The following is a 25421-nucleotide window of genomic DNA, read 5'->3' as shown; positions in this document are numbered from 1 at the left end:
GATGGCAGGCCGCCATCCACTCACCTCTCAAGTCTGCCATAAAACAGTGTCACAGGGACGGGCAACACGTGCCAAAAGAAAATAACAGAATGAACAACCTTAAGCACTTCAAATAACAACTGAACTGAAAGAGATGCACGACACACGAGACGGGAAGTGACGGAATTCCACCCCAAGAGAGCACTGGCTCCAAATCTTGGTGCCCCTTTCGGTATTTCTTTATATTGCTTCAACTCGGTACAAGCCAATACTCCACGCTCTGCACATTCACCCAAAAGCGTGCTAGAGAATGAGCCCTTGGCTCATATTTAAAGGCCCTTGGCCATGAAAAGCAGTTACAATGAAAAGCTTAAGTTCTAAAAGCATCTGGCCCCAAAAAGCAGCCATCATAAATCAAGTGCACTCTCTATCTCTTTCAATTTAGTTGTTATTTGAAGTGCTTAAAGTTGTTCACTCTGTTCTTTTCCGTTGGCACGTGGTGCCCCGTCCCCGTTACAGTGGTATCAAAGCTTCAATCGTGTGCTTTTTTGGAAGCATACCGGTCCTACAAAAGAGCAGACATAGCAAGATGGCGCTTCCAACCTTGTGAAGGAATTTTATTTGAAGTATCTGAATGTGAAAGAATCTCCGTCTGAATTTTATTTTATGCGAGTGTGAAAGAATATATTTGAATTTTATTTAACCCCGGACTTATTAGCCACTCCCACCCTTACTCCATCGCGCATCGGGCGCTCCCGTCTTCATCGCTCTATCTTACAGGGCATAAGCCATATAGATCACTTGCAAGAGAAGGATCACATATGCATGTTACAAGACATAGAAACATAAAGATCACTTTCAAGCTTCTAGCAGAGTGGGGTATCCTAAAATGCTTGCCACGAAAACCCTAGAAGATTATAATTTGAAATTTCTTAAAATCTTACGATAGGTGTTTCTTCTTGAGCTGATAACCATGGAGGTCCAGTGTGATTGCTCTATCTTGGGACTACCATCACCGCCACAGGAACACCGTCTCTCGAGACCTGTTTCGACTATTCAAGAGCTTATGGACCATGCTGAGGTCCGCTACAAATTTATGAAAGAAATCTAACCCTAATTTTGGTGCATGTTTCAGGACGGAAGCCCTTTCGACTTTCAAGCTCCACTGATGTCGAGAATGCTTTTTCAGTTTGATATAGCAATTTTTTGAGTTCTATTAGAGAACTTGTTTGCTGATCCTATTTGGAATTTGCTTGAAATGGATGATATCTGTTTTGAACCTGTTTTGGTGCCGATTTGAATTGTTTGACTCTCGTTTTTTTACTGATTTCAATAATTGGTGAATTTACTTCCGGGTGAAGTAGTAAGAAATGATGTTTGAGAGTGCTTGCTCATACTCATGGCCAGACCCATGCGGCTATTTACGGGGGGGGGGGGAATTGTTGTTGTTACTTATGGCCCGGACCTGGATGGTTATTTACGGGGGGAGTATTAAGAAGTATGAACAGTGGTTACTCTCAGCACCTCCAAACGACGCAGGGTGCGGTCTGGGAAGAGTTTGGTTGTAAAAGGCCTCTATATCGCATGGCCCGGACATTGATGGTTATTTGCGGGGGGGGGGGGGGGGGGGGGGGGGGGATGTTCATCGGCGACTTTATGTTTCTATGTCTTGTAACATGCATATGTGAGCATTTGTGTTGCATTGTGATGTGCCAACCACTGAATATTCCTCATTGGATGAGATTTTTTTGGGAAGCCAACGACCCAGGATATCAACAACTCCGATCTAGAATGAGAATCCTTATTGGATGAGATTTTTTTGGGAAGCCAACGACCCAGGATATCAAGAGCTCCAATCACGATTGAGAAACCTGATTTTCCCTTGGATTGTCCCTCAGAATGACCCTCGGAGATTTTTGAGCTAACTTGAGTTGTTTTGCAAAAATACATTAATTGCGGACGATTACTTTCTTTCAAGAAGGGGGGAATGTAACAAACTGCTGACGTGTCAAGCCACTGAAGAACGGAGCCAGCTTGCACATCCTGCTGAGGGGCCTAAACCCTAAGAGAAAAAGCAGTAGAAGAAGAACAAGCTGTAGAAAAAGTTTTACCAACTTGCAAAGTCTTGCCGAGAGGCCTATTTTTAAAAGAGATTCCCACCAGCTTATGGGACCCCGTCCTATGGGGCGCAGGGGACCTAAAGAGATTAAATAAAGCACGACCACACACACACACATACTCACTCTTCAACTCCTTTGCGAAATCAACTGATGACATGGCATCCTGTACGGACTGCCTCGAAATTCCGCTAACATGCTAACATGGCAGGACTATACGGACATATCTTCGTTTTACGCGCTGACATGGCAACAGTGTACGGATTTCCCTTGATTTGCGTTGGCTTCTTTTTGGGGCCAGATGCTTTTAGAACTTTAAGCTTTTCATTGTAACTACTTATTATGGCCAAGGGCCTTTAAATATGAGCCAAGGGCTCATTCTCTGGCACGCTTTTGGGTGAAGGTGCAGAGAGTGGAGTACCTGCTTGTACTGAGTTGAAGCAATACACACAAATATCCAAAGGGGCGCCAATGTTTGGGGCCAGTGCTCTCTTGGGGTGGAATTTTCCACTCCCATCTGGTGTGTCGTGCATCTCTTTCATTTCAATTAGAGTTTGAAGTGCTTAAAGTTGTTCCTTTTGTTCTTTTCCGTTGGCTCGTGTTTCCTGTCCCGTGACAAACAGAAAGCAAAGCCGAGTGCAAACAAGAAAATGTTGTACTCGTAGGATGAATTTGACAATGTTGTTGAGCAAATGGTCACTAAATTGATGAAGACTACGAAGAGCTCTCGAAAGAAGAGTCGATCAGTAAACTATCCCGGTTGTTTGGGTCTAAAATCTACTTTCGAGACAAACAAGAAGCATGTTCACTTTGAGGATGATCCCAATTCATCATGACCCTCTGATAGGCGGGAGAATTCCTCTTTCTCCAACTTCAACGAGGAGGTCGGGAAGCACTGGAAGCAGAGAAAGACTTTGAAGAGCAAGAAGAACAAGCAAAATAAGAAGAGCAGATCCCACAAGAAATCTCGGAAACATTTTGACAGTTCCGACGACGACACCTCCTCCTCTAATGGTTCTGACTCAGACGATTCAATGTTTGGAAAGAAGAGAAGACATCCGTATTGTTTGAACGAGTAGGAGCATCTCAAGAAGACCAAGGGTTTAAAAGATGGTGGCCAAGCACTCAAGTTTGATACGTTTTCGGGCTATGAGGATATGCACCGAGCTTTTGCATTCATATAGCAGTTCGACATCGTCTTTTCGCGAGGGCGTTTTTCAAAACACTCTAAAGAGAAAAAAGCATCGTCTTATTTGAAAGGGAATGGACAAACATGGTGGTCTACCATAGAGATGTGATAGGAAACACCTACAAAGTGGTTAAAATTCAAACGCGTCTTCACTTCCGCGTGGCTTACAAAAGAATACAAAGAGGATGTCATCATAGCCTCGAATCATTTGAGGCTCACCAAAGAAGACACCTTAGACGACTATTGGCAGAGGTTTAGGGTGCCATGTTTGCTAGATAGAGACAGAGATAGAGGAGCATTATATCTGCGAGTGCACAACATAAGATGAGATCCGCTAGCGTTTCCATTGCTTATTTAGAGAGGGCTTTGGCCCCTTGTCACGAGGTTGTGGCAGCCACTAACCTTAGTTCTTGGTTTCTTTCCCTTGATTTTTATTTAATTTTTGGGACCCTCTTTTAAAGTCACAAATGGCCGGACATTGTGTGGCCAATGTGAAACGGCCGACGGCTGAGAGTTTCACTTGCAATTGGGAAGGGCAAGTCGCGACTCGCCACGAGATGGTTGGGCCAGCCGCACTGGAATCCGAGCAAAGGGTGTCTAAGCTCAATTCAAAGTCATTTAGGCCCCCTCGCTAAACAAGTCGTTGGGTACTAGGAATTAACTCAAAAGAGGCAAACTGAACAATTCTATACAGGAACCGGATTAGCTAATTGCTAATCCCCCACAGGTACGCATAGTTCCATCATGAAGGATTACAAAAATGGAGAGTTTTCTTGCGTGAAAACTCGTCTGTTTCAAAGGGGAATTGTCCCATTGCATGCGAAGCGCCTGAGGCACATGTAGATGTGCTCGTTCCGCCCAAAACAATCCAAAACAGAAAATAAGAGCCTGCTGTGTTTTTCTGCACGTTTAGGGTTTCACACCTGAACAGTAGGACATCGCCAAGGAAGCCTCGGGATGCTTAAACAGGGCTTTGGGCACCTCGCAGTGGTAAAACGGGGAATTACAGCACGCTGAAATTGACCTGCAGCTCACAGGAAAGCTTCCAAACCACAAAGGGAAAGTGTCCTCGACGTGTACTTTTGACCTATAGAGGTTTTTATGCCATTATGCTGGCAAAATTGGGTCAAAAACTTGCAATTACAGCCATGGACAGGTTTGGACAACTTGGTGGGAGTTAGGTGAAAGTGTTCGGATCGTCTCTTTGCAATAAGAATAAAGAAATACCGAAAGGGGCGTTAGTCTTTGGGGCCTACAGGGTGTCACTGTCTGCTTGGTAGCGCTCTAGCTGCCAGGCTGTGGTTTGTTTGAATTGTTAAATCCCGTTGTGATTGGTTTATTCGTGATTCGTGAAGTTTCTTTGTGTCATAAAGTTCAAGTAAAGAATCGGGTGAGAGCTAAAGTCTACCGCCCTACGGGCCAGTTTCACCCCTTATTCCACATCATGGATTACTATGATCAGACATGCCTAGGTCTCTTCTTGCCGAAGATCCGTAGACTTAGAGAGACTCTTTACAAAGGGACTACTCGCCACAGGTTACCCATTCACACCCTCATTGGGGCATCATTCTTGATCGACCCATCCACCTCCCCCCCCCCAACAAAACTGACCATACTGCATACGCCCATGAGAAAGTTCATGGGATGATCTCCATTGTACACCTCATTAGCCCGCAGGTGATTGTACCCCTTCCCATATGCTTTGAGATGATCTATTCTGTGATGATGATGAGGAGGAGGATGTAGGGTAGGCTTACATACCTACCCACTCTGGGTACCCTAATTTATTTTTATTTTTGTTCCTCAGACGTTGTACTGGAGTCGCACATGGATGTAAGCTTTTGGTCTCATAGGTTATTTTGGCCTTTTGAAGACGTTAATATAACATTCATTTCATTTCAAGTTCACATTTTAGAGAGGTGGAAAGCTTGTTATCCTAGGCATGCCAAATGACATCCAGAGATCCGTGGGACCTCTTTGAAGTTAGCCGTGTGGAATCGCGTTGGAGCTTTTAGATCCGATGCAGGGGTGTTTGAGCATACTTCTAAAGGGAGAGAGATCATTTTCTACATAGAGACGCATCAGAGCAAAAATAGGACACTACCCATTGTAGCAGGAGTCTACTTGCACAACAAAGACACGCACTGAACATACAGGAGCAGTTGCATTGTTAATTAGACAGGAGTTGCGCTCTAAGATACAGATAGTGCGGAGAGATGAGCACATGTGGGTTAAAATGTAGATAAATGGGGCAGCATAGCCATTTCCATCTTTGGCCTTGCTGATCTCGTTCTTGTTTCCAATTCCAGGTAACTACGCACCCATCACATCTCGTGACGCATGGGAACAAAGAGCAGCTACTTTGTACACTCCGCCATGCCAGACCCACCTGAGCCTTCCCAAAGACTTCTACATTTATCACGGCAAGTATGGTTTGTAAAGCCATTCACAGACTTTGCAAGGGAAGAGCGCATGATCATGATGGGCTGGTGCCTGAGCATGTTTTACACTCGCAAAGTATGATAAGAGATCTTTTGGCGTGTATGTTAGCAGATCTATGTGTGAGAGATTTCCAGAGAGTTGGAGCACAAACATGATTGTGCCCATATTCAAATCAAGAGATCTGATCTTACTAGGAAACAAAAATGGATCCTATTCCAGGCACTGGAATAAAACGTAACTACTAGTCTGTCTGACCACACACGAATTTGTTGCGACCAATGCAGGCCAAAGAGCCCTGTTTGAATTAACAACACAATGGCACCACATCTCCAACGCATCTTCCCACAAACTTAATGAGTTCAATGAGACACAAATAATGCTCATTTAAGCCCTACATGTTAGTACCCTACATGAGAAACATTATTTACAAAATCAAAAGGAACTAACCACTGTATCTTAGCTAAAACAGCCATCAATAAACCCCTAAGAAAGGAAACAAGAAAACAAACATACTTTACTTTACTTACTGTGTTCAGGGTGGCCCTTGGAGAAATACTCTGGAGTCCAACAAAAGAAGTCACGTCAATCCTTGAGGCTATGTCACTGCCATCCAATAATACTTCATCTTTGCATGGTAGAAGTCCATGAAACTGAATCTGATACATTCAATAAACAGTTTGCAAAAAAAACAAACAAATTTGACCAGTGAGATATATCAGAGGATAAGAAGTGTAGCTTCGTCGCCTTTAGAGTTTTCAATGTTCTAAATCCCTTTGCAATTACCAGGAAGCCACAATTCACAAGGAAATAATCTTTCAGTATTTATGTAAAGGCTTGCAGCCAGACACACCTCCACAGTGGCAGTAGCAGGCAGATGACTTCCAATTCCACTGGACCAAAACTGTGCAACAGTAAGCTCCATCGTGATCCCTCCTTGGACTCGAAAGCTGAAGTCTTTCGTTGATGGTCCTGGAAGAACAAAGGTGCTCTCCGAAACAACAGGCCTTTTCTGCTGCGCCAGCTACTTGAGAGAATGCCCAATTTAACATGGATCAACTATAGCTCACTCTTTATACATAGCAGAAACTGGCATTTAAAATTACCTGAACAGCATTTAGATAAAATCTGCGTGGGGTATCAAAACCAGACACTCTCATTGTGGCTTCAGCCCAGGTGGCACCAATGGGTACCACGATAAATCTGCGCTCTATATGTCCTGGTTGACCACATATATGAGCTATAAAAGAGGAACAGAGTAGATACACTTCGAAATAAAAACATATATGCATTAACAATCTGTTAATATACCTGGAACAAAGTTCATTCCTTTGAAAAGGACTGATGGAGGCTGATTTGTTAGCTCAAGAGGCTTTAAGATGGTAACAGGGATACGGAAAATCGGTCCTCTCCAAGGTGCTTCACAATCAATGCCACAAATCTCTGAACAATGAACCCCTGGTGCTAGCTGGCTTGGATCCACAACTACACTGCAATAAAAGTCCAGGCCATTAGGAAATTTAGCCCAATTTAAAAGGACTAAGGACAAAGATAGTCTCCAAATTCTGTTGTGGTAAAATCTACAGAATTGAAGATAAAGACTGTACTTGAATGCGCGCCCATTATGAGTCAGTAATAAGTAGTCTGGACACTTGACCCAAGCAGGATCTTTGCTTTCGAGCTTTATGGATTCTTCAAAAGGAACAACAACCTCTATCTTGTTTGCATCCTCATGAAACTTGGGTTTAACTTGTACTGACCACTGTATTGAAAGAATGGCACGACTTCTGTAAGCGTACATAAATTTGATCCGAAAACACAACTTAGAGAACAGGCTTAACACTGATCGATTTCAAAACGGAAAGATGAGCTTGACAGCAATGAGACACATATGACTCTCCCAAGTTAAAGTTAAGGATTGATTTTTTCTTGAAACTAGGATACAAGGGAAAGGAGCGCAAATTAATTTTAACAGACAACCAGCATAACCTATAAGACAATTTCAGTGTCATCTGGAAAGCTCTACATACACTACCATCGGACACAAAATGTTGCACAACATAAGAGTAAATCCAACTCTGTGGGATCCTCCGTGCTCCATGGCAGGACTGCTGAAAGTGCTGCTCAAATGTGTGACACGATTCGCTATTGAAGACCTGTCTCTCTTATGCTTGTTTTATGAAAGTCGGTGAAAAAGATGTTGGTCAATCATCTGGGTCTTCATTGTGCACAATCCTGTTCTGTACCTAGGTGGGCCAATCACGGTAACATTGCTAATCTATTCATGGGCATTCGGTGCATCAAGGTTGTCTGTTCAATACATTATATCATTGCCACACATCCTATGCTTCTATAGATGGATAAACTTGCTTGGCATGGAGTTTATGGCTCTCCAAATGGCCCTCGTATGTTCTCCAACATTCAGTTACCTTCCTTTATTGCCTTGGTCTGCAAAACACCTCTAGTCTATGTTCATGGCTATAGCGTGTCTTCGGAGAACCTAGTCTGTTTGCAAAGATGTCCATTTAATCAAAAGAGCTCTAATGCGCTTGCCTCAGTTTCATGGGAGCTGCATATTCCACATGCTTATCCAAAAAGGCGTCTTTGCTGCCTACAATGTTCAAGAAATGCAACCATGAACTAAGATATTGGCAAACCTTGTGAGGACACAAAGGGATTCAAGTTTACGGTTGTTGAACATTGCATTACATGGATCTCAAACATAATCATGTTTCTGGCCGATACACTTGATTCCCCTATGACACCTAGGAATCAATAGTACAATAGATACTATGTTATCGTCATTCACATAGGCACTATTGCACGCATTTTGGACACCCCTTTTTTTGTAAATTTGTACATATGGACATGACGTCGTATGTCAAAAGGGTGTGTGCATTTTCTTTTTGTGGGCTTTCTACACATGTACATGTAGCGCAAGTCGCTAGTGTAGTGCCAACTGTCGAGTTACTGTAGGTGAGCGCTCGTTAGTGGTTTTTTGAAGTATGACTTGTTTAAATGCCTGTTGACGTGGCCATGTACGGATTTCCGCATTTTGCGCTCGTAGCTTTTGGGCAAGATGATTTTGGACCAGATGCTTTTGATTTTAAAGCTTTTCATGTACTGCTTTTAAGAAAGCCTTGGGCCTTTAAATATGAACCTAGAGCCTCTCATCCTCTCAAATTTAGAGCCTCTCATTTAAAATCATCTCAACCTCCATAGGTTGATGACTTGTCATAGGTCAAGAAGGATTTCCTTGAGAGATTTGAGAAGATAGAGGACCAAGAGTATGTATGGCACTCCATTGAAGGAGATGATGCTATTGAGCATGTTGTGGACCTTATTAATAAGGAGACTGTGAAACCGGCCAGTAGCCCTACTAAAGGACGGTAAGCTTTAGTTTTCACCCAAAACAATGTCCTCTAAATTTCCTTGCACATTAAGACACAAAGAAACTTCACAAATAAACCTACAACTGGAATTCACCACTTCAAAGCAATCCACGAGTTAGTAGCTAGAGTGCTTCCAAGTAGACAATGACATCATCTTGGCTTCAAAGACTCGCACCTCTTTCTGTATTTCTTTATTCAATTGCAAACAAACGACCCGAACACTTACACTAACCTGACACCAAGCTGTCCAAACCTGCCAAGGGCTGAAATTGCACATTTTTGACCCAATTTCACCAAGGTAAAAATTTCACACCTAGGGCGGATTCCCTTGCATTTCAAAAGCTTTCCGGTGAGCTGTAGATCAATTCTAGCATGTCGTAATTTCCTGTTTTGGTCACTATTAGGTGTCCAAACCCCTGTATAACCACCCCAAGGCTTCCTCGAGGCTTCCTTGGTCTTATCTTGCAATTAGGTGTGAAACCCTAAACCTATAAATAAACACAACAAGCTGTAATTCTCTGTTTTGGATCATTTTAAGTGGAGAAAACATGTCTACTCGTGTCTCAGGAGCTCCCGCACCAATGAGACTTTCCCCTTTGAGTTGGACGAGTTTTCACACGAAAAAACCCTCCGTTTTTGCAATTTGTCACGATGAAACTTTGCATACCTGTGGGGGATTAGCATCGCACATAAAACCCAAAAAACTATCATGGTCATCTGAGTAGCCCAACTAGTGGGGCATTATCATATGGGCAATAGGGGGAGAGAGATGCACGAAAGCAAACCATTACGCTATATGAGACAAGGGAAGAAGGCAACCTTTCCATTAAAGCTTCAAACCTCAAAATCCACTCACACAACTGAAAATCAGACTCCACTCTCACATTTGAGCACCCCCAGCTAGGAAGCCTCTAGAGTCCTTCTGGAGGTGTGTTGACCAATAGGTAGCTCTCCTACTGACAAGTTTCCCCAGTTTGCCCATTTGGTTTAATTCCTAATCCCCTCCAACTTATGAAGCCTAGCCACTTCTCTACTAGTCAGATTTTAGTGTCAATCTGCCCAACCATCCCGTGGCTACTTTGCCTTAACTCCTGCAGGCAAAACTCTTGGCCATTGGCAGCTTCACATTAGCCATGCAATGTCCGGGCATTTGTGTCAAAAAGAGTCTTAATTTTTTTTTAAAAAAATCAAGGGAAGGAAACCAAAAAATAAAGTTAGTGTTTCTCACAATCTTGTGACATACCCCCCTCTTGAAATTGCAAACGTTCAGGATTGCATGCATGCTCTACATGCCACATATGATTTATTGTGATTACCACCCTTTTATCATCGCATATATCAAGAAAGACCATTAAACATGAGTACAAATGACTGAATAAAATCTTTACAATTTTGTCATTTCCTTATATTATAGAAGTGAGCATTGTACTTTTAACCTGTGTCAAGCAATGTACACTTTTTATTGCATTGAATCCGTGTGTACATGAGATGTGCTAGCTCCAACATCACCCCCCTTTTGAGCAAGTGTCAAAACCTTCGACCTTTGTTCTATTGAAGTGATCTGAGTTTGGGTGGGTTGTAAACCAATGTAACGGGGAACAGGCAGAACGCAGCCCAAACGTTCCGAAACGTTCCGAACTAGTCATGTTCCTGAAATGGAGTTGGGAACAGAACGCCGTTCCGGAATGGTGCGGAACGCGGGGTGGAACGAGCAAAAGTAGACATTTGGGGGCAGATTTGGGATTGCTTGGGAGACATATTTGGGGCGGTTTGGGGGCAGATTTGGGGTTGTTTAGGAGTTAATTTGGGACTAAGCTAAATGGAGGTAATTCAACCCTTACTTTAGTCTACTTTACCGGCCCCATTCCCATCCCCCGTTCCCATTCCCGTTCCGTATAACTTTGTTGTAAACCAAAGGCTTCAAGGTAAAACTGCAACACATTTGGTCACTCTACCAATTCACTCTCTTCAATCCATTTTGCATCCATTTTGGATGCTTAGTGAAGAGTGGGAAGAATGAGATGGATATGCATAAGGATACGAAAATGGCCGAGGTGAAAGGGGAAGAATTTTAGGATGAGATGTAAAGAGGCTTCATTGCATGCTATAGTAATATAAGGGTCTCTCTGTGTGGTATTAGTTGAGAGTACTTTATGCCTAAAGAGGATTTGGATTCTATATATGCTTTATGCTTTGATATGGTAGCATTGATATGGCTGCTGATTTCTTATGATTTTTGTGTTTATGTTATATGGCCTTTTGATCCAGGTGGAAAAATGTTTGTGTTTTATGCTACTGTTGAGCATGAATGCTCTAGCAGACTAGGGGTTTGCAAACTATGCTATACGCATTTTGGACACCCCGCCTTTTGTAAATTTGTACATATGGGACATGTAGCATGTGTCACAAATTGCTGACGTGTCAAGCCACTGAAGAATGGAGCCAACCTGCAGATCCCGGCTGAGAAGCCTAAACCCTAGACGTAGCAGAAGCAGCAAAAGCAATTTCACCAACTTGCAAAGTTTGGCCGAGTAGTCTATTTTTAAAGAAGAGTTCCACCAACTTACAGGACCCCGTCCGATGGGGCCCACGGGACCTAAAGGCAGTAAAATAAAGCAAGACCAATACACACACAGAAATTTGCGTAGCAACTCATGATGTGGCAACAGTACAGACGCTCCGCAAATTGCACTGACATGCTGACGTGGCAACCTGTAGGGATTTCCGCGATTTACGTTGCTGACGTGGAAGTTGTACGGATTTCCACAAAATGCGCTGCATGTTCTTGGGCACCAACTTTTGAGGCAGTTGCTTTTGAGTTTCAAGCTTTTCATGTAAATTGCTTTTCAAGGCCAAGGGCCTTTAAATAAGTGCAGAGGGATGACTTTCTCGCACTCTTCTAGGTAAAGGTGCAGAGCGCGAGTACCAACATTGTACTAAGTTCATGTAATATAAAGAAATACCGAAGGAGACGCCAGGGTTTGGGGCCAGTACTTTCTGGGGTGGAATTCCGCCACTCCCTGTCGCGTGTGCTCTCTCTCTCTCTCTCTTTCAATTCAGTCGTTGTTTTAGTGCTAAAAGTCTGTTTAGTCTGTTCTTTTCCGTGGGCACGTGGTGCCCGTCCTGTGACAGTGGTATCAAAGCTTCGGGCATGTGCTTTTCTAAAAGCATACCGGTCCCACCAAAGAGCAGAAAGAGCAAACCGGTGCTTCCAAAGTCTACTGGAATTTTATTTGAAGAATCTTCGTGGCCGAACCTCGAACTTATTAGCTACTCCTACCCTTACTTCATCACACATCGGGCACGCTCATGTCTTCACCGCTCTGTCTTAGAGGGAATAAGCCATAAACAACCGAGGACATGGCATTCATGGATTCAACAGAATACTTCCAGTTTCTTCGCGACGAGCTTCGCGGCATACTTAGCACAGATCTTCCGATGCTGCAAAGTTTTCAACAATTTTTGAATTACATGTTACCACCTTTGATGCCCTAGGTGGTAGTACCTCCTCCTCTGTCACCAGAAAGTACAAGAGCTTCCAACCGGCAACCTTCCCAGTCGTCTATTTCGATCGGGGGAATCATTAGGAATATGGTGCAACCATCTAACCCTGATCCTGTGCAACGGCCTTTGCCACCGCCGTTGCCCCCGCCAGTACCGCCACCAGGCTACAATTGTTGGAACCCATATGGATACCCTCATTATCCGTACCAGGGATACGCGCCTAACCAACCGAAAGATTTCAAGGATGGCGGCACGATTGTGAAATTTTTCACTTTTTCCGGGGTGAAAGATCGGAAGAAAGCATTGCAGTTCCTACAACCATTCAACAACATCTATGCTTTGGGGAACTATACAGAAGAATCCAAGATTTCTCGAGGAGCGGGATTTCTTAAAGATAATGTGATGCACTGGTGGAGTTCAATCAAGACACAATTGCATGCTCTAAGGACCTCGCAAGCTTTCAAGACATTCTTTGTACGCAGTTATATGACTTCCCTCTTTGAAAAGCTGGTTTTGGTAGAATGGGGCAACTTGAAAATGCTTGCCACAAGAACGATGGACGACTATAAGCAAAGGTTTCTTGATGTGTACCTTCTCGTGTCTTTCTTTAGGTTCGTTCCCTTGGAGGCCCAATGTGAGCAATACACCATTGGATTACCATCACCATTGCAAGAATTGTGCCTATCTAAGCGACGTAGGCTGCGGTCTGGGGAGCATTTGGTTGTACCAGTCCTCCGAAATCATGGCCCGGATCTTTTTAGTTTATTTGTGGGGGCAGTGACGAGGTAATCCTTGAGTAGCTTCATACCATAGACCGTTTGTCTCGGAGGAGTCTCAATGGAGTTGTTTGTTGTGTCCTGTAACATGCATATGTGAGCATTTGTGTTGCATAATGATGTGCCAACCACTGCATATTTCTTTTTGGATGAGATACTTCTCGGAAGTCAACAACCCAAGATATCAAGAGTTCCGATATGGAATGAGACTCCTTATTGGATGAGATACTTTTGGGGAACCAACAACCCAGGATACCAAGAGTTCCGATCTGGAATGAGACATTTTATTGGATGAGATACTTTTGGAAAACCAACGACCTAGGATATCAAGAATTCCAATCTGGAATGAGACTCCTCACTGGATGAGATTCTTCTCGGAAGGCAATGACCCAAGAAATCAACAGCTCCGATTTGGGATGTCCCTCGGAAATTTTTTAGCTAACTTGAGTTGTTTTGCAGATATACTGCAATCGCGGACAATTACGTTCTTTCCTGAAAGGAGGATGTCACAAACTGGTGATGTGTCAAGCCACTAAAGAACGGAGCCAACCTGCAGATCCCAGTCGAGAAGCCTAAGCCCTAGAAGCAGCAATAGTAGTTTCACCTGCTTGCAAAGTTTGGTCGGGTGGCCCATTTTTAAAGTAGAGTTCCCACCAACTTATGGTACCCCGTTCAATGGAGTCCAGGGGACCTAAAGTCATTAACATAAAGCAAGACTAACACACACATACACACACACAGATTTGCGTAGCAACTAATGTACGGCCGCTCCGCAAATTGCGTTGATATGCTGACGTGGCAGCTTGTACGGATTTACGCTGCTGACGTGGCAGTTGTACGGGTTTCCGCAAAACGTGCTGCTTGTTTTTGGCCGCCGGCTATTGAGCCAGGTGCTTTTGAGTTTCAAGCTTTTCATGTAAATTCCTTTTCAAGGCCAAGGGCCTTTAAATAACTGCAAAGGGCTCAGGTTAACACCATTGCTCTGGCTTTACACCCGGCTCGCTACTGCTGCTCTCTGTCGCCCTCGCCATCGCTCAAATCCCCCAAGCTCTCCCTCGCGTTGCCCTGACCCTGTCAGCCCCCTCCAAACCCCCCCCCCCCCCCCCCCCCTCTAGGCTCACCTTCTCGCAGATGTGTGCAAGATCCTCGATGTTCAACTTCTCGAACGTAGCTACTACCAGATAGAGTTTAAGACTCCCGAGATGGCCTTCAAGGTCATTGCAATGAGCCCCCTGGCCATCCAAGCAGTTCATGCTCACATTCAACAGTGGCGCCATGGTTTCAACCCAACTACCGATGTTCTTGTCGAGGAGGCAAACCTTCCCATCTTTGTATGCTTCCCCTACTTGAGGAGAGAGTACCTTCTGCTCCTGTCCGGGATTGGCTCAGAGATTGGGACCGCCCTGGAGACACGTCGTACGACAGCCTCTGTAGCTGCCAAGGCAGCAGGCATTCCCACAGTACATGTTCTGGTACGGGACACCCACACCCTCACGAAGGTCATTCTACTACCTCGGGTGACTGGTGGTTAGCTCCGCCAGAGCGTGGAGTATTCAGGCCTTCCGAATCAGTGTTTCATTTGTCGACAGATGGGCCATCTTGGGAAGACATGTCCACGGAGAAGCCCACGACCTTCACCTCAGGGTCAGCCCTAGCCTACTAGGGCTGGCCAGCAGCAGCAGACAAAGTCACAAGGTACTCAGGCAGCCTCATCCTCCGAGCCTAGGGCTCAGGCAGAGGAGGGCTAGAAGCCAGTTCGTGGTCCGGCTCGACAGGGGCCACCACGTTAGCCTGGCCCTCCGGGTGGTCCCCACATTCGAGGCCAGCAGCAATGGGTTCCCACAGGAACAGTTTCAACCCTCTTCAGTAGGACGAGGTCCCCGCTCCACCCTCCATCTCAACCTCTCCTTCGACAGCCCCTCCTCCCCCCGAGTTCCTCTCCCCCCCCCCCCCCCGCTTCCACATCTTCTCCTGCTCCTACCCCGCAACCGACCCAAACTTACTCCTCAAGAGAGGGCTCGCTAAAACCGGCTTGTACTTTCAGCAAGGGCAGTAGACTTTAGACTTAAACCTTATTTGCTTTCACCCATTTAATTTGTCGGCCATTTTACCTGTACTTTCAAGACACAACAAAGGGGAGAGGGATACAGGCTGCTAGATTGCACCTGTATGAGTAGACCGACACCATATTGGCCCCTAACTTAGGCGCCCCTTTTGGTATTTCTTTATTGTTTAAAAGAGGGAATAAACGTTGTGGTTCCCTACAAGCTGCCCCGCACAAGCTTGGCTAAATTTCAACTGTTCCGGCCCGATTTCGGCAGCATAATTGTACTAGGACCCTTCACAATCAGTATTCCCACGCATTGAATGACTTTCCCGACACATACGGGCACTTTGCAAAACCTGGCGATAATCTGCAGAACACTGAATTCTCTGTTTTCAGCCCCAAAAATGCGCCAGATCACCTGTACAGCGGTCCCCTCGCATCCCCGAACCTCCTGGGGGTACTAGGGTTTGTTTAGGGCCAAAACCCTAAACCTGCAAAAATACACAGCACGCTGTAATTTACTGTTTCGGGCTCCGTTTCGCGTGCTGGTCGCATCCGTAGCAAGTCCTCGGCCTCCCGCACCTGTAGGGCTACTTGCCCTTTGAATCGGACGAGATTTCTGGCGTGAAACCTCTCCGAATTCAACTGTACCTGCGGGGGATTAGCCGCTAGCTAATCCAGTACCTGTGCAAGAGGCTCTTGCCTCGGCAATCACGCATGAACCCACACAACTGTACATTGGTCGATTGAAAAACCCACTAGAGGGGCATAACATACTGCCATAGGGGAGAGAGAGGGCAGTGCGTAGCGTGCAAGGTATCACTCTTGGCACCGCACTGTACATAGGAGGGAAAGGAAGCACACCATAGCTCTTAATCAGTGACAGGAACTTGCAAAATGAGCCTCCCAGCTATAAATTCAGCACCACTTCTTCTTGCATGAGGAAAGTGCACAGAAATGTGCCACTTGGCACATTTACAAGCTATTTCCCGTTTCGGGGTTGTCGCCTTAAAATCTCCCAACCGGTTGCCCGGTGGACTTCACGGCAGAGTATTAAAATGTTCCCCTTGTCATTTCGGAGATAATGACGTGGACACATTTTCAGGTCCCAAAATAGCAGTTCCCTAAATTTTAGGAGATGCTGCCATTGTATCTTTCTACGTCATCTGACCCCCTTTGTACAGTGCAGCCACACCCAGAATACAAATGTAGCCTCTGTACCAAAGGATTCCACTTTGGCTAGTCAGTGACCCCACTTTGGCTAACCTTAGTCCTTGTCCAACCTTAGTGCTCTCTTGCCCTCAGGCCTGGACTCCCTCTGGACAGTTCCACACTAGCTATACAATGCAGGGCAGTTAGATTTCCCGAGGGGTGTTTCCAAAAAGTGAAAGTAAATACATAATAAGAAAGAAATCAACAAAAAGGATAGATAGTAGTCACACAATGGTGACATACCCCCTCCTGAAATCTCAAACGTCCTCGTTTGCATCTATGTCGTACATGCTCACAGTCAACACTGATGTATTCAACACCTGTCGACATATGTACGACACATACATGCTCATTGTCAACCGTGGTGTATTCAACACCTCCTCGACACATGTATTGCTTGCGTGTGAACCCTGTCCCAATGACATAGTGGTAGGTTCGCACTCTGCCATTGCTTTGAGTCGCTAACTTTCCAATGACAAAAAGGTAGGCACACATTTTGCCACTGTCTTATAGTACACGTTGGGCCGAATAACACTTTCGAGCATACCCAAACCGACAGTTTAAGAATGCAGTTACACATGTACCCTTTAATAGAAGCAATTACTGTATCCTTGACAAACTGACAAGAAATACTCACTTCTATAGCACTAACCAAACTTTTGGACATTCCATAAGAGCAATTGCCAAACTGACAATCTGTACAACTCTAACATTGATGTAACATGTACTTGATTTGAGCTCACTTTAAATACCATGTACACAGCTGAAATTTGTGGCTTGCTTGACGAGGCATCAGCCACAACGTTCTTCTTGCCTTCCACATGCACAATTTGAAAGTGGAACATGGACAAGATATTTGCCCATCGCATATGCTTCTCAGATAACTTTGCCTCTGCCAAGAAGTATCGCAAGGTCTGATGGTCCATTTGGACCATAGTTACCGGGGAACGCCCCCTAGCCCCCGTTCCGGCGTTCCGGGGGGCAATTCCCTTCCCGAACGTTCCGGAACGTCCCGGAATGTCTGACGTTCCGGGTGGCCAATGCAAACCGGAACGACCGTTCCGGAACGTTCCGAAACGCCCCCGGACCGTTCCGGAATGCCCCTGGAACGGCCAACGGCTACAAACAAATTTGGCAAAATTTGAAAAAATTGAAGTAAATGTTTGGGCTTCTTTTGAAAGTGTGCAGGGCCTCAAGGACTTATAAAATGCACCCCCCTCCCCCTCTCTCTTCACAAGCTAATCCTCAAGGCTCAAGCTCTCTCCCTCTCACTCTCAAGATCTCTCCCTCTCAAGACTCACTCTCTCAAGGTTCAAGGCTTCAAGCCTTCAAGCTCTCTTCCTCTCCCTCCCACTCTCTCAAATCTCTCTCTCTCTCTCTCTCACATCATCTAGTCATAGCAAGGTTGAATGGTCTTCAAAACGAGTTTTTTGTGAGTATTAGAGTCAAAGCACTCTAATACTCCCTTGTATTTTAACACAAGGAGCTAAAAATTGCACTATTTGGGTGTTTTTTATACCTCCCATTCCGTGACATTCCCGTTCCGGACCCCTAGCCGTTCCCCCGTTCCGCGGGGATCCCGTTGCCATTCCCGTTCCGCGTTCCAGGTAACTATGGTTTGGACAACAAAGTCTGCACCTAGCAGGTAGTGTTTCCAACTTAAGAGTGCATGAATCACGGCCTGCAGTTCTTTTTCATAGACTTGCATAGTCTTTTCTGGCCCTTGCAAGATTCTACTCTCATAGGCTACTACCCTGCCATCTTGCATTAGCACTGCACCAATGCTACTACCGCAGGCATCACACTAGACCACAAATGACTTTCTAAGATCTGGCAACACAATGACTGGATCTGAAGTCATCTTTTCCTTTAAGAGATTAAAAGCTGAAATCTCTTTCTGTGTCCATCTAAAGGTGACAGCCTTCTTTTGAAGAGCATGTAAAGGTGAAGCAATCTCAGCGAAATTTCGGATAAACCTTCTGTAATAGGAGCATAGTCCCAAGAAACTTCGGATATCGTCCACCGTCTTCAAATCTGGCCATGACTTGATCGGTTCAACTTTAGCAGGATCCATTCTGACACCATACTTTGAGACAATGTGTCCGAGAAAATGAATCTCTTCCAGAAAAAATTCACTTTTCTTTGCATTGATGAGCAACATATGACTGCATAGCTCTTTGAACACAATGGCCAAGTGATGCCTATGCTCCTCTTCATTCTTTGAGTAGACTATCATGTCATCAAAGAATGTACCAACAAATTGCTGGTGTGGACGAAACATTCTGTCCATCATCCTATTGAACGTAGCAGGAGCATTTGTGAGACCAAAGGGCATCACTAAAAATTCGTAAAGGCCAAACGTTTTTCTAAAAGCAGTCTTGTGCACATCCTCTGATCTAATGCGGATCTGATGGTACCCACTCTTTAGATCTATCCTGCTAAACATAGCTGCTCCTTCTAATTTGTCCAGAATATCATCAATTCTAGGTATAGGGAACCTATTCTTGATGGTATTCTTGTTCAGTGCACGGTAGTCGATGCAGATATGCCATGAGCCATCCTTTTTCTGCACCAACAACACTGGAGAACAGAATGGGGATGAACTGGGCTGAATCAGCCCCTTTTCTAACAGCTCGTGTACTTGGCCCATTATCTCTTTCTGTTGAGCCGCACTAACCCTGTACGGAGGCTTATTTGGTGGGCTACTGCCTGGCACCAAATCTATCGCATGGTCCTCGGGTCTCTCTGGCGGTAATTGAGACGGTAATGAAACGGAAAAACAGTCACTATACTGTTGTAAAAACATTGACCATTCTTTATCTAGCACAGATAAATTTGATTCATCACAATCTGACACTTCACGTGCAAAAACCAAGTACGCAGAAAGATGCTTTTTCATTACAGAAGTAATAGCAGAAGCTGATACAGTGGGAATAGACTCCCCTTTAAGCTTTACATCCAAAATGTGAGTCTTTCCCCTGCTCTGTATAGTGATCTTTTTGTTGTAGGCATCCATGATTCCCTGTACACGAAACAACCAAGGAATACCTAGCAACACATCACATCCGTCCAGTGGCATGATGTAAAATTCTTCAGCATCTACATAGGACTGGATATGTAGGCGCAACTTTCCAATGATGGGTGTCACAGCCTCTGTATGGCCAGGACATGCCAAACCTGCCTCTGCTGTATACCCCATCTCTTCATGTCTGATTTCCAACTTTGAAGCCAATTCTGGGGAGATGAAGTTGAGTTTGGCACCTGGATCAAAGAAGATAAGCATTGTTTGATCCCTGACCTTTCCCCATGTTCTGCAAAGCTAACTTGCATCTGAATTTGGCTTGTCGCCCACCATATCTGGCACTAGACCAGCCATGGGCTTCTTTCCTTTCTTGTCCTCCTTGTCTTCAAAATCAGCTCGCCTTTTCTTTCTAGGACAATTGTAAGCAATGTGGCCAGGCTGCTCACAGATGAAGCATTTGTTCTCTAACCTCAGGACCTTCTTTTGCTCTTCTGACTTGCAAGGAAAACGTCTTTTACATTTATTTGCTAGTCCCTTTTCTGATTCAGCAGTAGCTTTGCCTTTCCCTGCGTTGGCTGGCTCTTGAGTCCCTTTAGGAACCTCATTGGGAACGTGCTTCTTCGCCGAATTTTTCTTGGTTGATCCTTCCTTGACGCCAGTATTGAATTCACAATCTTCTCCCTTGAGCAAACCATTTCCAGTGTTTGCTACCTCGATGAGCTGCGTCAAAGTAGTGACTTTGGTCTTCCTGCAGTACTTTCTCAATCCTTTGGGTAGGCCACAACAATATTTTTCAATCTGTTCTGTCAATGGCACAAACCTATAGGAAGTTACTGGAGGTAGAGCTTTCCAAAACTTCCGATTGTAGTCATCCAGATTCTTGCAAGTGGCAGCATTAAGCTGGTGCCATTCTGTCATGACATCTGCTTCAAAGTCATCAGACAACCATGTTGCTGCAAAAGCCTGCTTTAAATAAATCCATGTGGACGGAGCTTTCCCTTGAAGCAATAAAGTTGTCCACCATTGTCCCGCATTCCCTGTCAAGAACGTGGTTGCCTTGCGGACCTTTGAAGACTCTATAAAGTTTGCCCCTGCATAGGCTTTGTCAAACTGCTGGAGGAATGAGAGAGCCTTCTTCCTGTCATCAAACCCTGTAAAGGTCGTGAATGTCACACCTTTGCCACCTTCTTTGTACGCAGTTGGCCTCTCCAGCGGCGTTAAATTGTCATATGGAAGTGACTGAAACATGGGAACACTGTTAGGGTTCATTTGTGTTCCCTGACCGCAATTAAGTTGACCTGGAAATGCCATATTTGACTGCTGATTTGTAATTCCAGCCATACCAAAATTTGCCGATGGCATCCCAAATTGGCCTTGAGTGCTTTGAAACCCTGGTAGCATGCCCGTGACACCATACATGGGGTTAGGCATCATCGTCTGAGAACCCCCGAACACTGTTCCTGGCGTGTAAAACTGATTTCCAGGTGCATGACCAGCCATGCTCTGGAATACCGATCCACCTCCAAAATAGCCAGGGTGTACTGAAGGTGGTGGGAAGACTTGTTGCATAGCCTGTAGGTTGCTTTCCTGCCCATTAGAACCAGCTATAAGCTGCTGAAAAGTGGTTGGCTGAACTGGTACAGCTTGAAAGACTGGCATCTCAGCCACCTGTTCTTGCACCTTAGGCACATGTTGTGGAGACTGCATGTTCTCCGTCAAGTGTACAGGTGTTTCCATTGACTCCGCAGTATGAATCACCTGTGCTCGAGCCTTAAAAGGCTTTTGAATGTGATCCAGTGACCCAACTTGCTGAGACGGAAGAGAAGATTGTAGAAAGGCTAAAAACCTCGGGTTCTGCATTACTTGTGTGAATATAGCCACAGCAGTAGCCAACTGGGTCCTGAATATATCATCATCCGTCAGAGGTGGTCTTGGAGACTCACCCACTTCATGTGTCTGTTGACCCTGTGAAGAGGAAACCTCTTCAATCAAATCATCTGGTCTGTCAGCCATAATTGCAATTCCCTGTGTCTGGTCTATGATCCCCTGTGTCTTCAAGCCCAAACTGACCAAGGCTCACTTCTATGGGAAAAAGCCCTTTGAATCGGACGAGATTTCTGGCGTGAAACCTCTCCGAATTCACCTGTACCTACGGGGGATTAGCCGCTAGCTAATCTAGTACCTGTGCAAGAGGCTCTTGCCTTGGCAATCACGCATGAACCCACACAACTGTACATTGGTCAATTGAAAAGCCCACTAGAGGGGCATAACATACCGCCATAGGGGAGAGAGAGAGGGCAATGCGTAGCGTGCAGGGCATCACTCCTGGCACCGCACTGTACATAGGAGGGAAAGGAAGCACTCCATAGCTCTTAACCAGTGACAAGAACTTGCAAAATGAGCCTCCCAGCTATAAATTCAGCGCCACTTCTTCTTGCATGAGGAAAGTGCACAGAAATGTGCCACTTGCACATTTACAAGCTATTTCCCGTTTCGGGGTTGTCGCCTAAAAATCTCCCGACCGGTTGCCCGGTTGACTTCACGGCAGAGTATTAAAATGTTCCCTTGTCATTCCCAAGGTAATGACGCGGACACATTTTCAGGTCCCAAAATAGCAGTTCCCTAAATTTTAGGAGATGCTGCCATTGTATCTTTCTAGGTCATCTGACCCCCTTTGTACAGTGCAGCCACACGCAGAATTGAAATGTAGCCTCTCTAGCAAAGGATTCCACTTTGGCTAGTCAATGACCCCACTTTGGCTAACCATAGTCCTTGTCCAACCTTAGTGCCTCAGGCCTGGACTCCCTCTGGACAGTTCCACACTAGCTACGCAATGCAGGGCAGTTAGATTTCCCGAGGGATGTTTCCAAAAAGTGAAAGTAAATAAATAATAAGAAAGAAATCAACAAAAGGATAGATAGTAGTCACACGCTCGTGACACTCGCTACATAGAGGGGAAGGGCTTTGGATGCGAGGAAACTGAGCATATCTCCGCAAAGTGCCCTAAAAAGGCACAGAAAGAACAACAAGGACGACGAAAGGCCTCAGAGTTCGGGAGCAGCTGAGGACCGTGGAAGAAAAGGCAAGATGAAAACAGGATTGGTTCCAGATTGCGTGGGTATTGATCCCAGTACGATGGACGAGAGTACAGAATTTTGCCGAGCTTGGGGGAAAGTAAAAGACCAAGAAGCCCTGATCCTCTTTGATAGAGGAGCCAAGGCCAACTTCATTTCACCAGAATTGGCGGCGCGACTCGAGATCACTGCCGATCGGATGGGACCACTAGCAGAGGCAGTTCTAGCGGCATCCGGCAGGGACGTAGCCATTACACCTGTCATTAGCAAACTTCGGTTGCATTGTCGGGGGTATTTGGGGCATGAGGATTTCTACATAATGCCTTTGAAAGGTTGTGATGTTCTCTTGGGAATTCCCTGGTACCACAAGAACAACGCCGTGGTCGACTATCGGGCGAGGAAAGCGACTTTGACCACACAGAAGGGAAGAACCATTGTACTCGACGTAAAACTTAAGGGCGAGCCTGTCCCTATTGTATCGGCTTCGGCCATTTCAAAATTAATGAAATCCAATCTGTTTGTTTACTCGATCTTTTTGACAGAGTTGAATGATGAGGATAGGACAAATATGTCTGAACTTCATAATGAACGCCAAGATTTTCTGCACGCTCATGCCGATTGCTTCTCAGAGGGCCTACCCCTGGCGACTTACCACGCCCGTCCTGAAGATCATACCATTGATCTGATACCTGGAAGCACACCCTCGAACCAGCCACATTATCGTGTGACCCGACCCCCGAAGGAAGAAATTATGAACCAAGTTAAAGACCTCTTGGAAAAGGGTCTTGTCCAGCCTAGTACTTCACCGCACTCCTCTCCTGTGTTGTTGGTTTTGAAGAAAGACGGATCTTGGAGAATGTGCATCGATTATAGAGCTCTCAACAAAATCACCATCAAGAACAGATTTCCGATTCCTAGAATCGATGATATACTTGACCGACTTCAAGGATCCTCGTGCTTTAGCAGGATCGACCTGAAAAGTGGATATCCTCAGATCCGAATAGCGCCGGGAGACTACAAGACAAGTCTTTCGGACGACTTTTGGGTTATTTGAGCTTTTGGTGATGCCTTTCGGCTTAACTAATGCTCCTGCGACATTTAACCGGATGATGGACACGATTTTTCGAGAGTATAGACTATTTGTTGGCACTTTCTTTGACAACAGCATTGTTTTCTCCAAGGATGAGGCAGAACATAGAGAACATCTGCTTCAAGTCTTTCAGGCATTACGAGATCACAAGTTAGTGATTAACGTGAAGAAAAGTGAATTTTTCCAACTAGAGATACACTTTCTGGGACACATTGTCTCAGCCGCGGGAGTGCAAATGGACCCAGTCAAGATAGAGACTATCCTTGGTTGGACCGATTTAAAGAATGTCCATGAAGTTAGAAGCGTCTTGGGATTGTGTTTGTACTACAGGCGGTTCATTAGAAAGTTTGCAGAGGTTGCTTCCCCTTTACATATCTTGACACAGAAAGGAGTCCCTTTCTCGTGGGGACCCACACAGGTGACTCCCTTTCAAACTTTGAAAGAGGAATTGACTACGGGACTAGATTTGACTTTGCCGGACTTGCAGAAATCATTTGAAGTATATTGTGATGCTCGTGGTCGTAGTCTGGGTGCGGTCTTAATGCAAAAAGGCCATGTCATTGCCTACGAGAGCCGATTGTTCTCAAGGCCGGAATTGACAGCACAGATTTATGAGAAAGAGCTTTTGGCGGTTATCCATGCTCTTACTCAGTGGTGGCATTACTTTCTCGGAGCGGATTTTACTGTCTTTACAGACCATCAGAGTTTATGCTACTCCTTGTCACAGAAGCAGCTATCGAAAAAGCAAATGCGGTGGGCGAACATCTTGTCACAGTTTCACTTCCACATTGTTCATGTGGACGGACATATGAATTTGCTAGTAGAGGCTTTGTCTCGGAAACCGTTGGTTCTCGCTATTTCCACGATACATCATAGAAGCTTCGAGGATATGGTCAATCAGTATGCCACAGATACATATTTTGCAGACATTTTCACACGGATACCAGATGGGGAGACAGTAGTGGGATATTCCATTCGGAATGGGTACTTGATAAGGAAAATCATGTTGTTCGTTACACAGCCGTTGAGGGAAAAGGTTACGACCAAATGCCATTGTCTGCCTTTTACGGGTCACCGCGGCATTGCTACCACCTTGAAAGGGGTAGAGAAATACTTATTTTGGGTGAGACTCAAGAAGGATGTAGACGAGTTTGTGCGGAGTTGCTTGGTATGCCAGAAGGTCAAGTTTGACAGGCATAAAGCACAAGGATTGTTACAGCCTTTGCCCATACCCACCCGCCCCTGGGAAAGTATTGCAATGGATTTCATTTTTTTATCTCCTGAGAACACAGACTGGTCACGATGGTATCTGGACTGTTATTGACACATTTAGCAAGTAGGCTCATTTCATTCCAGTGAAGAAAACAGTCAAGCCGGATCACTTAGCAAGACTCTTTGTGGCCCACATTTTCAGATTACATGGCATGCCTGAGACGATTGTCTTCGACAGGGACCCCAGATTCACGAGTTTGTTTGGGAAGACAATTTGGGAGAACATTGGCACGCGGTTGCAGTTCTCCTTATCTTTCCACCCGCAGACTGACGGGCAATCTGAGATTGCCAATTCAATGGTTTTAGAT

The 25421-nt window shown here is 45.1% G+C and overlaps 1 protein-coding gene across 2 annotated transcripts in view; it reads right to left on the bottom strand.

Moving 5' to 3' along the window:
• Positions 1-25421, bottom strand: part of TPP2 (tripeptidyl peptidase ii) — a 182669-nt gene that overhangs the window by 70107 nt on the left and 87141 nt on the right. For both annotated transcript variants that reach the window (XR_015190167.1, XM_086528335.1), the window contains exons 16-20: positions 7332-7486; positions 7036-7214; positions 6831-6943; positions 6578-6748; positions 6255-6383 (exon numbers count right to left, since the gene is read on the bottom strand). Coding sequence is in view for 1 of the 2 variants with exons in the window: in XM_086528335.1 (XP_086384461.1) it covers positions 6255-6383; positions 6578-6748; positions 6831-6943; positions 7036-7214; positions 7332-7486 (747 nt within the window). In the remaining variant the exon portion in view is untranslated. The remainder of the gene's footprint in view (positions 1-6254; positions 6384-6577; positions 6749-6830; positions 6944-7035; positions 7215-7331; positions 7487-25421) is intronic.

The sequence above is a fragment of the Adiantum capillus-veneris genome, chromosome 14, assembly GCF_014529385.1.
Source record: "Adiantum capillus-veneris isolate H3 chromosome 14, ASM1452938v2, whole genome shotgun sequence".
Taxonomy (NCBI): Eukaryota; Viridiplantae; Streptophyta; class Polypodiopsida; order Polypodiales; family Pteridaceae; genus Adiantum; species Adiantum capillus-veneris.
Note: the sequence above shows the minus strand (reverse complement) of the source record. Positions and strands in the feature narration are given on the sequence as shown.